The 12,399-nt window shown below is 35.0% G+C and overlaps 1 protein-coding gene across 2 annotated transcripts; it reads right to left on the reverse strand.

The window, feature by feature from the left end:
- LOC110936313 lies at positions 1-5,118 on the reverse strand. Of its 2 annotated transcripts, XM_022178674.1 has the most exons (7): positions 4,931-5,118; positions 2,378-3,768; positions 2,211-2,289; positions 1,690-2,132; positions 1,225-1,323; positions 197-385; positions 1-101 (listed from the first exon to the last, which is right to left on the reverse strand). In XM_022178674.1, the coding sequence occupies exons 2-6, from the start codon at positions 3,674-3,676 to the stop codon at positions 203-205; spliced, it is 2,103 nt and encodes a 700-aa protein (XP_022034366.1). In that variant the 5' UTR covers positions 3,677-3,768; positions 4,931-5,118; the 3' UTR covers positions 1-101; positions 197-202. The 2 variants fall into 2 exon arrangements, with proteins under 2 accessions (XP_022034366.1, XP_022034364.1); XM_022178672.2 differs by having other exon boundaries at positions 1-385; positions 4,931-5,117.
- Between the last annotated feature and the right edge of the window lie 7,281 nt (positions 5,119-12,399).

A 12,399-nucleotide genomic window follows, 5' to 3' on the forward strand; every position in this document is an offset into this window, starting at 1 on the left:
AGTTTTGATCATCCTTTTAACTGTTCAATAAACGTTAGATTGCATAATTGAAGCGCTTAATGACCGCTTCGGCTATAAAATCGACCTCACAGGTACAGTTTCTACACCACAAAAATATACATTGTCATTGTTAAACCACTTGATGCATTCTTCCTCGGTCCATAAAATCGCCACGAATAAAGATTAAAAAACCAACCGTCATTTACGGTAGAAACGATTCTTGTTCAACTTGTTCAATTTCATAAACTTTGATGTCGCAAAGCGTTCCTCCTGCTTCGTCAGCAAAACTGATTTTCTTCTTTTCTCTTTCTAAAGGCTTCTCAGGAATGCTGTTGCCCAACGCAGGATCACCGGAAGCAGAAGTTTTATGATCCTCATTCAGTTTCTGCATATCACGTATAGCATAACTTAAGTTATGTAATTGTCACATTCCAAAATAAATCTGTTTTGAAAAATAAATTGGCACAAGCTTCTAAAAGTTGCTCCAAATTTGGCATATGATTGGGGGATTGGGTAACAGGTCATTTGCATGTGTAAATCAAAACAGATATTAACAGGTTGTGTGTTATTTTGTTTTGTGCATACTTAATTTAGTAACTATTATAGCAAAGGCTTTATTATTAAGTAATACTAGTAAGATAGTTTCTTTTAATAAAGGGGCTGTTTGGCAACTTCTGAATGGTTAAGTGCTGAACCAGTAAGAGGTCTGAACCATTAAGAGGCAGTATAATGCATAACCGTTTAGAGACAAATGTCTGGCCAATTCAGGTTCAAGGTCTTAACCATTCAGACTTAATATAATGCTTAACCATTCAGAGGCAAATGTCTGAGCCATTCAGACATGTGCTCACGAAACAAACAGTTTGAACCATTAAGTGATGAACCAGTAAGAGGTCTGAACCATTAAGAGCTCCATTAAGAGGTAAACAAACATTCTAATTGTTCAAACACACTTTAAACTTTAACCCCCTTAAACCAGTTGTACCTAATTTGGCATGTTTGACCAGTTATAGCCAATTTGACCCATTTAACCCACTCTACCGAATTTGACTCGTTACATTTATAGCTAAAACTCTACATTTGACTAGGTATTAATAAGGTACAAGACAAATTGACCCCTTTCTACATAAATCTTTTTTAAGAAAAATGCAATGAACACTTCTACTTTTATAAAAGGTGAAAACTAATATAGAAATATTAATTAATGATAAGAGAAAAACAAACCATGATTTTGCAGAAACGGTTGCAGTCCCTCGCCATCATAGATAACCACTTTTTTGCTGTTTCTTCAGTTTTTGTTGCACTCTTGATGACTGATTTCACCTGTCAAAAGTGTAAAAACTATAATCAGGTGCATGCGGGTGCCATAATAAAGGTGGTATTTTCACCGTTTAATTATGATGGGTCCATTGGAATTAGTTTTAGCTCAAACAAGTCAAATCAGATGAAAGTATAAAACAGTTTATTCAGCCATTTTGAATTGTTATGAACCTTAGGGTTTTTTTGTGTTCATACGAAAGGATTAACTATTTTTTAACAGAATAAAAGATAGAGCAAATATTAACAGATATCAATGAAAGAACTAGACTTGTTATATGAGTACACTGATACACACACATGAGTATGTGACTGTGTGTGTGCCATGTACATTAACAAACGAAAAAAAATGCCTGTTTCCAGTATAAATACCTCATCTGCCTCATTTTTCAAGGAGGCGGAACGATACGCTTCATAGAGCATTTTTTCTTCCACAATAGTCTTCATGGAATTCAATTCACTCATTAGCTTCGAAGCAAGAGACTCAATGTCATGCATCTGTCTCTGAGAAAACGCAATAGCACTCTCTGAACACCCTTCGATGGAGGTGCACCCTGAACTAAGACGAGGAAGTGAACGACATAAACGGGGCCCATCAAGACAACCCTTAGCCGCAACGCCTTTTTTAGTGGGAGAGCCTTTTTTGAAATTCCTTGGTCTCTTTAGCACTTGTTTGGAGCTTATAACAGCTTTGTTCTGAATGAGTTGTGTAGCCTGTTGAAGATGTGAATTTAATTCGTTATCGTTAACATCGGATTTAGTTGGTGAAAGCTTGTTCTCAGCTTGTTCTCCGAAGTACAGTTTCTCCTTGCATTCTGGAAAATAAACATTTAATATCTTAACAGATAATAGACGTAAAAAAGCATGTAAAAGTATTGTGTATAGTGCCTTACTGAAATTATCGATCTCATCTAATGACTCTGCAGATTTCATTGCCTGACATAGTTTTTCCTGAGAGTTCGGAGAAATGAACTGTACAATACTAAGGTAAGCATATCACATGATAGAAAGAAATCAATTTTTATGAATTTAATGTTATGAGTTATGAACTATGAAGTACCTTTCTTGTCAAAGGAAGCCTCTCAGTTTGTCGAATCTCCGATGTGTCACTCACGACACTGGGTTTATCATTGTTGTCCAACTTCACTTCTGAATCGGCATTTGCAGGGACAGTGGATATCAGCTCCCGATGAATAGAAACATCATCGGAAACTAAAGATATGTTATCGGAATTAAAAGAAACTGAATCAGCATCGCTATTCATTGATGTTAAATCTATATTCTCTTTAGATACAGGTGATTTGGCCTCCATGGAGCCCACATCTTCATTGCGCTCATCATCAATTCTGGAAGATGAATCTTGAACAGCCTGCTGAACTGATGGCGATTGGTTGACATTTGCTATAGTTTCTTCTTCGTTATCCATCTCCATGTTCTCGATGTCATCCAAACTATCAAAAAAAGATTCATTAAGTTCACATTTTTCATCTTCCTCAGAAACAGGCGGTTTGACTTCCATTGACACGACAACAACATCATGGTCATCATCATCAGTTGTTAGCTCTGAATTTTGAGCAGCAGAGACATCACTAGCTTGCTCAGGTGTCAGCTGGATGTAGAATTGACTTTGAGAGGCATCAGTTGACTTTAATGCCGGATCTTTATGTAAATAATCATTTGCCGGAGAGCTTAAAACTGATAGTGGTTGGCTGACATCTGCTATAGTTTCTTCATCATCCATCTCCATATCACAGAAAGCTTCATTGAATTCACATGTTTCCCCTTCGTTTGTAAACGATTCTGATTTCTCTCTCTTCAAATCATAACCGCTTTCAAAATAGTCAACGTCGGGAGCTTCAACTTTGACTTTAACAGTTACAAAATCTTTACTTAATTCAGATGTAACTAACTGGGCCATGTTCGAAGATGGAGGGTTTCCATTAGCAGACACCCTTTTGGACTGTGGACTCTTTGAAACCTTGGCTCTAATTTTACACAGTGGTTCAGCGAGATCAAAATCATCAACCTCTGTTTTTGCGGTCAGAAGAATAGATTTTAAAGACTTCCTTTTCTTTCTTTTAAGCTTTTTCTTGATTTGTGACAATGTCAGTTCCTCAAAAGTGTTTTCTTTTGATGGAACGTTGGATTCATGCTCCTCAACATAACTGTTACTTTCTCTTGTTTCTCTCTCTGCCAGATGCACGGATGTATAATCGGCATCTGTGTGTTGATATAATTCTTCTAGTTTTTTGAAGTTGGGGCTTGGTCTTCCATGTGAATCCATGTTGGGAACGTTTATCACCTCACCGTCTTTTATACACCAGATAAAATGAGAAGAACTGCAGCCTCTTAAAGTCATTATTGATTTACTGGCAACCAACACAACACACAATTCAGAGTGTTGATTCAAACTCTATGTGTGATGTAATTGTTAAGTCCGAAGAAAGACACCTGATAAGATTAAACAACGACTTCATAAATAAAAGAGTACCTATGCAAAAAAAACTAAAACTTAACAATGCTGGTTGAACTTTATGCAATTAGTTATAAATCAAGTCACTGGCAGTGTGTTTCCAGTTAAAATAACATGTGATAAGCTAAACACAAGACAAGTTTAAGATCATGACCCTGAAGCTAACACTCAAAACCAGATATTTAAACAGTAACAGTATTTAACTTAGCTAATGATAGTAAGTCAAGATTATCATATACTCTAAGCTACAAATGTCATGAATTCACTACATCACTTAGTAGCACCATCAACTCATCTAAGCTGATAGACCAAGAAAATACTAGTGTTACACTCAATTCAACAAATCCTGACAATTTCACATATTAAGCAAAAACAATCCAGAACATAACCAAATAATTCCCAAATTAGTACCATTTGTAGACTAGTAATGGCCAGAACTCCACAAGTGCTGTGCACTGCACACTACCTGACTAAAACACAAACAATTACAGTAACTATCTCATCAACTTTTATACGCAGTCCAATAACATGAAAATCTGACAAAACTAAAAAATACCTAAAAAATACAAAAATGTGTAACAGCTAGCGTTTTTTTTTTGAGGTAAGCGAGAACAATCGAACACTGATAAATTCCTTTTGATCTTCGATCTAAACCTAACTCGATTAAATAACATCGTCCTAAACTACATGAACAGAAACTCACATTACCTTCTATATAAACTTCAAACGGTAACTAATCTGACGCCGATAAGCTCCTTGAATTCGATCTAAACCTAATTCGATTAAACAAAACTGTCCTAAAGTACCTGAACATAAACTCAAATTACCTTCTAGATAAGCTTCAAGAGAGAACTAATCTAACACCGATAACATCCTTTCACCGTCTCTTCTAATTCAATCTAAACCTAATTCGATTGAATAACATTCTCCTAATACATGAACAAAAACTCAAAAGCTAATCTAACGCCGATAATTCATTCCATCGTTTCTTCTAATTCGATCTAAACCTAATTCGATTAAAAAAAGCTCCTATTGCCAGACAAATCAAGGCAGATCTATCAATAACGTAGAATACAGTCGATTAAACATATGAAATAAGCACCAGATTGAAATTCTGAAGAAGATTTTGCAAATTTTTACCTTAATTCCAGATCGTTTTTCCTTGACGCTAAAAGTTAGATTCAGATGCAGATGCAGATGGAAGAATAGCAGATGTGGTTGGATTAGGGGTGGAGACGATGGCGGTAATATATTTGGTTTAGATCTGGCGCCAACGAGCCAACACGTTTGGCGGCAACTAGGGTTTTGAATTGGGGGACCTTACTTGACTGCGGTCTATGGTGGTACCACGGTAATTTATGTGTAAGATTAGGGTTAGTTTTGAAAGTTAATGTGGTCCTGCAATTTTGTTTGTTTCGGATAAACGCAAAGTTTCTTATTATATTTTAGAGTAAATCGTAAATTATAGTTTTTGTCCTTTATGTTTGTACCAGATTGTAACGAATAGTCTTTAACTTCAATAATTAGAGTTATGGTCCTTTATTTGTAAAACTTAATAAACCTTACGTCCTTAAGCACTAACCCAATTAAAATTTTAAGTTAAATCTGGTCATGTGCACCTCATGTGAGAGTATTATGTATTTTCACACATTGTTTCTTCCCCATTTGAAATCCCCCTCACTCTCCCTCAACTCAACTCTCTCTCTCTCTCTCCCTCTCTGTTCCGGTGTTCCACCACCATTGCCTCTTTTTTCAAAAACAAACAACAATGACTGGAAAACAACCCCTGACGTCGTCGTCAACAACGTTAGGTTTATTTATCACATTTATGACAACAATTGTTCATAATCAAATCGAGTGGGCTAAGTAAGAATATAAACCATCGTCTGAAACACAACCCCAATACCAGAGTCGCCTGAGCCTGAAACGACTTTTTAAAGCCCCAACGTGGTTGATTGTTGCAGATTTTTTTTAATTGGATGACTATTATCATTCAACAAACCCCAACGTGGAGCCTGAGAAAACAAAAAGAACAAGAACGTATCAAAGTAAAAAAGCCATCAGGGCATACAGAAAACCAACATCAAAATGAAAAATAAGCCTCCGGCGAACATCTCCAAATATGCCAAAATAGAGACCGATGTTTTTGATCTAATTGTTGTAGATATGATGACTACACCCCTTCACAATCTTTGGCCTACATAAACTTATGGTTTTGAAGAGGTTTCACTCTTAATCTGATTTTCACCACAAGGTACAAGGGCACTCATAAATCTCGTATCCTTATCCATCAATAACACTCATGTAGAAAATAGGGTTCAAATCAAAACCCTAAGTTAGTTATGGTGCGTTGTGAGTGGAGTGCAGGAGATCGACATGGAGGTAGTGGTGTTGGGCGGAGTGGTTGGCTCATCGGAGCAAGCAACTCGTCGGCCGGAGATATCAAGAGAGAATGTCTTATCACTGTTGGTTTATCACGAAAAGGGAAGGGGGGAGGTATGGTTATGGTGGCTTTGTTTTGGGTTTTTGGGGTGGTGATAGACTGAGTATATATGGTGGTGGTGGTGAGTTGCAGAGAGAGAGTGTGAGAGGGGGTGGGTTTTTATATGTCACACCCCAACCGATGGCGGAAACATCGGAGTGAGACGAAAACGAGATTGCTCGAGACTTCATAACACTATTTGCGACAATATTTAAATAAAATTGATTTCATTTCATTTCATAATAATTCAAGTACATCATGGAAAGGAAATACAACATTGTTTATTACAAAATACAATAAGTTACAACCAGTATCGAAAGTCTAACTACTAAGCATGATTTCAAATTTGGTGCGTTTCTAGGCATCCTACTAAGTTTCGTGCATCATCAAATCATCGTAAACATGTAAGATGTTTCAAAAGCATAGTTCAATACAAACGTATTGGCGAGTACACTAGTTTTGGACACATGACATAAGTATACAAGTATTTCTCAAACCCAACATAGCAATTTGGTATACAAGGTTGAACTAGCATGCATAATTAAAAGTCAAACCCAAGTGTCCACAAGAATTATATGTGTCCCTCTCCACAAAAGTGACGAGACTGTTTATGAATGATAAGCTTAACAATACCCCGACGGTGTACAAATCGATGAGGAACGAAAGGATAGATTTGTAAAAGAGTTTGTTTGACTAAGATGACTTGAGATATTAAATACAAGTAAAACGTGCATGTGTGTGTATAGGCGAAGTTAGCTTAAACAAGTTTTGAATAACTCAAATGGAGATGTATTTTTTTAAACGTGTTTCCTAAGAAGAAAAATTTTGTACAAAACGATTTATATTTTGATGAAAAGTGTGGTCACACAGTAGGTTGTATGAAAAGTTTCATTGGCTTTAAAGGGTATCCTTAAATCACGTGTTTGTAGAAAATCGTTTATTGGTGAGGAACAAGAAAGTTAGGTGTAAAACGGGTTTGAAGGTAAGGGCCAACTAGTGTGTTTTGTGCATAAATAGACTTAGAAATAAAGAGGTATTTTAGGGTTTTGAGTGTTTAAATCGATTAAGTGTGAATAAGGCTTGTATAAAAGTCGAAGAGTAACTGGGAATGATAGAGGTATGAGGGTAAGTGGTCGATCTAGTAGGTCAACCCAAAGATGATGATGGAATGAATATTGGATATGAAATGACTACGAGTTGTTAAGAATGAGGTTTTGTCGTGGATAATCATATATCGTGCGCTAGCAATGTGTTTGTGAGTTGTCAAAGTTTGTGTATCGGGTCTAAATAGGGTATACAAAACACCGAATTTCTCATGGCACGTTTTATGAAAGTTTTGTAACATGGTGAAAACACTTATATATAGGAAGTACCAGTGGCGTATCCACCATGTTTTAATCATGTCACGTCCGTTTCGTTATTCTGTGTCATGTTACGTTCTGTGTGTTACCATACACAACAGTATGATAAACATAAATGACGACGATTACGCGTATGGTATGAATTGAATACAACGAATTTAAGCATATAAAATGATCAAGAAGTTTTGAGTTTGTAAAACGAGTGTTGTGTGTGAGTTTGTCGGGAAATGTTGACTAAAACGTGTACGGTAATATGCACGTATTGTTGTTTGAATAAAACGTTGCGTTTATCGAATCAAAATAGTTTGAGTTTGACTTGAAATGTAGACCAAGTTTACGAATGTCAAATGGATATAAAGTATCTATTGATTTTGCGAGGTGTATTTTGTAAAAGAAAGGAAAAGCTACTCTTGTTTCAAAAGAATTTACGAAAATTGAATTTGTCGGTTCACATGAAGTTTCCTTGCCCACGTGTTTTGAAATTTAAACGGTGTATTGAGCGGTGTATGAAAAGGTTTTTGAAGAACGACATGTTTTCTTTATTAAAGTATTTCGTATCACAATAAGAAGAGTTGTATTTTAGAAACGTTTGCGAAAGCTTTGGTCCTTGGAAGAACTTCAACAAAATAAACTTAGTGATTTTTGAAAAGTGTTTTAATAAAATGATGTATTGATTTTGAAAAGAGCTTTAGTAAAAAGATCTTATATTATCTATAAGATTTTTATAAGCATGCGAGAAAATTATGTCATTATACATGTATGACATTTAGCAAATTATGAGACTTGGATTATTAACTATTGTCACAATTTAGCGTTATGCAGCTTTAGACAATTTGTTTTCGTCTCACTCCGATGTTTCCGCCATCGGTTGGGGTGTGACAGATTGGTATCAGCGCCATAACTATAGGGAATTAGGAAAAGTAGTAATGCTTTTACCTAGTCTATAGTTTAGGAACTTTATCCTTGTTTGTGCTTTAAGACTACTTGCATTCTATCCTACTTGCTTCTTCTATCTATTCTTTTTGGTATTTAATATACATGCCTTTCCTAAGGCTAACACAATACACACTTGGAGGCTTGGTGAAGACACTCTTGTTCCATAATCGAAACGACTCACAAAAATATGGGTGATTCCCACATTTGGTGATGACATTCAATCCGCTATACTTGATAGGGTACTAAGTGTTTTGAGATGTGTAATAGGGCACTAAGAAAAATAGGGGTGATTCTCACAATTGGTAAACTTGTAAAGTGGCACTAAGTGTTTTGAGATGTGTAATTGCCTTAACTAGCTTCATGATGCCACTAGTTTATACTTTATGTCTAGTTAGTGTTGGGTGCTTGTTCGGTGCGTGTTTCGTTAAAAGATTAAGTTATGTAACTTGTATGGTATGATAAGTTTATGTATCAAGATGATACTTTCAATGTCTTTCAAGTGGATTATGATGTTTAACAACATTTTTGGACATTGTATAAATTACCAAATGCTGAATTTTGCGGAAAAATTGTTATTTATGGTTTAAATCGGACATTTTTAGTGCTAGTGTATTTTCCGGAAAGCTTTGATGAACATCCTTGTTTTCCCACTTGGGATTTGATATATATTTTTTATGTTGGCCTTAAATCTATGTGCTAAATCTATTGTTTAGCTGAGTACCGAAGCTTCGCTGACAAAACTAGTCTAACCGGTAAGTCTACTAATTGTTTCAGTGCACCGCTTGAATTGTTTTCGAATTGCGATGAATAAAATGAATGACATGCATGATCAAGATGTATTCTGGGATATTTCTAAATGTGTGACATATAACATGCTATACTAACGTTTAAAACACATAATCACAACATATAATTAATTGTTTAATTGCACGAAAGTTACCGGAAAGTGCCGTTTGTCACACCTTCCGCCAAGTAGCCATTGATTACACAGCACCACCGGCGACGTATATCTTATTCCGGTTGGCAGCCACAGATTAAGTGACGAATAACTATTGATCTCAGCTTCTTTAACGCATTTTTCTTTCTCTCCACCTTTTCACCGAGTGTCTGTGGTTTGGTCAGTTTCTTTTGTTCACGTCGTCTATGACGGCTGCGGATCAAAAACGGTCTTTCTATACAAAGAGAAAAACTAAAGTAATAATTTTTAAAATCATAATATTATTTGTTTAATATTTGCAGCGAGAAAAACTAAAATCATAATTTTTAAAATAAATTTAAAAATTTTAAACCTAAATATTTAAAAGTAAATTATCATTTTTTGTACAATATTAAAATCAGAATTTTTATACTTTATATAAAAAGTAATTTATCTTGTCATAATTAATTACTTTATAAAATATTAAAATAAGATTTTTTATAAAATAAATTAAAAAATGCTGATTATTATTTTAAAAAAATAGTAATATTAGATTATATATATATATATATATATATAATTATATATAAATAATAATGTTTTGCCAAAAAAATATTCTATTATATATATAATATTGTTTTTGCACAAATCAACCTTTATGTTATATAATAATGTTTTTGTACAAATCAACCTTTATGTAAATAGGGGTCATGAAAAGACAATTATACCCTCACATGCAAATCATATGAGGTAGATTAACTGACTTTTTAGACGAGGTTAATTTTAAAGGTTATAGAGTGTAACGAAACATGAACATAAATGTTGGGTTTGGCCGATTTCATTGTGAAACGTATGAAGTGCAGTTTAGGTATAACATAAAGGTTGCATTGTAGTCTTACAAATATTGTTTTATTTAAATGTAACAAAGAAGATTAAAATGGCAACATTGCATTTTGTTTGAGTTTGTCATTTGGATGAAAAAAACAACAAAAAATGAAATATTAGGGGTTTAGTTAGAAGAAAAAAAATATTATTCTGAATGTAACAATCAAAAGTACCCAAGACTCAAACACGATTTTGGCATTTTACACTTGTTTAAGTGGAAGTGGCACCTTTCACCTCATCACACTCATTCACCCAATCACCATTTGACACATTACTTAATCGCATTCGTCACATTTTCACTATCACACTTGCAACACACATCACACTACATCACTAATTTTTAATAAAACATAAAACAAATAAAGTAAAAACCAATATTTTTAAAATACATAAAATTAAATAAAAATATAACCTACAAGAAAAAAAACTCAAATTTAAAAACTAAAATAAAAACTACTCTTTATCAGAATCAGGTAATTGGATATAGCTACTCTTCGTCATAATCGAGAAATTGAATGTCTAAACAACCAACGCGTTCCCTTAGATCATGTTGTAGTCGAAAGTGGGTGTCTTCATTCCGCAAATCCAATTGAATATCCTAGTTACCGGGGTATCTGTGTTAAAGGGACTATAACATAGTATGGCGATATTGCGCGCTCCTCATCCTTTATGTTCATATTGTGCAATATGATACATGCGTACACCACGTTTCTTATATTCGTTTGTTTAAATGTACGTACTAGTCGATTAATTATACCCCAGTAATTTTCAAAACACCAAACGCCCGCTCAACGTTTTTTCTCGTCGAATCCTGTAACTTCTTGAACAATTTTATTTTGGCGTCAGTCAAATAGATACGGATAAGCCTTTACAAAAACAGACAAGGTCGGGTAAATGCCATTTACAAGATAGAAGTCGCGTCTATAATGTCTCTCGTTTAGCACAAACGGATATGACTGGGCGGTTCCTTGTATCTCAACATTGAATAATGGTGATTGACGTAGAACATTAATGTCGTTTTTTTTTGAGCCGGGAGCACCAAAGCACGCATGCTAAATCCATAAATCATTTGACGCAACTGCTCCGAGCATCCCGTCGGTTTTTTCTGGTCACCTCTCATAAACTGGCATCGCAAACTCGTCAACAATACGTGTATAGTCGATGCTATCGAGCATCCCCGAAAAGTGCCATCTATCTTCATGTGCGGCGTACACACGTGTTATGTCGTGTCTGGTCTATTTTCGTAGAAACTCTGTACCGTATAACTTAATAACAATATTGCAAAAAATAAAAAATAAAATTCAAGAGATTAACTTGATGTCCTAGATAGCATTGCAAAAAAAAAAAAAAAAATCCAAGAGATTCACTTGAAGTCTTAGAAGATATTGCTAAATGTTCATCATATTCGTTAGGAACGTTACCGGTTGCAAGTTGACGAATCGCGGATATGCATTTTTGTATCGCCGTGAAACTCTTTTCCCCTATCGTCATAGCCTTTTTTTGAAACCATTCAAATTGATCTTCGATATCTCCCACATTCTTTAAATTAAATCTTTTGATAAACGAAACCTCGCTCTAAACGTCTCGACATTGTACTTTGGGTTTTCAACAAAGTAATCATTCATTAGAACTTTATTTGCTGCTACCCGATCACGACACACAATTTTTTTCGTTGATCGTCCCGTATCTTCAAGTTCAGTGGCTTCACAAACCTTTGCAAAAAATTCAAGAGCCGAGCCCGTTGAGTCGGATGAATTAGATAGGTTGAGTTGAAACATACTTGGACCCTTCATATCCTCCATTGGTACTTTTTAGAAGTTTATGAGAAAACGAAAAAAGAGGATTGTTAAAAGTTTATGAGAAAACTAGAAAGAAGATTGTTATAGAGTTGAGAGATAATTTGTGAAGTGTGTGTGATTGAAAAACGGGAGAAAGTTGGATATTCATGGAGTGAGAATTATTTTTGTTTATTAACGCTGTAACGGTCATATGACCGATTGAAACCTTGCCTCACGACTGCAATGTGTAA

Source organism: Helianthus annuus, chromosome 4, assembly GCF_002127325.2.
Source record: "Helianthus annuus cultivar XRQ/B chromosome 4, HanXRQr2.0-SUNRISE, whole genome shotgun sequence".
NCBI classification, from domain to species: Eukaryota; Viridiplantae; Streptophyta; class Magnoliopsida; order Asterales; family Asteraceae; genus Helianthus; species Helianthus annuus.

Bases quoted from the DNA above. Each gene is read 5' to 3' on its own strand.
- LOC110936313 (XM_022178674.1), bottom strand. From the start codon at position 3,676: ATGACTTTAAGAGGCTGCAGTTCTTCTCATTTTATCTGGTGTATAAAA. The intron at 2,290-2,377 runs GTACTTCATAGT...AGTATTGTACAG, and splicing joins GGCTTCCTTTGACAAGAAAG to TTCATTTCTCCGAACTCTCA. The intron at 2,133-2,210 runs GTAAGGCACTAT...TTTATTTTCCAG, and splicing joins AGATGAGATCGATAATTTCA to AATGCAAGGAGAAACTGTAC.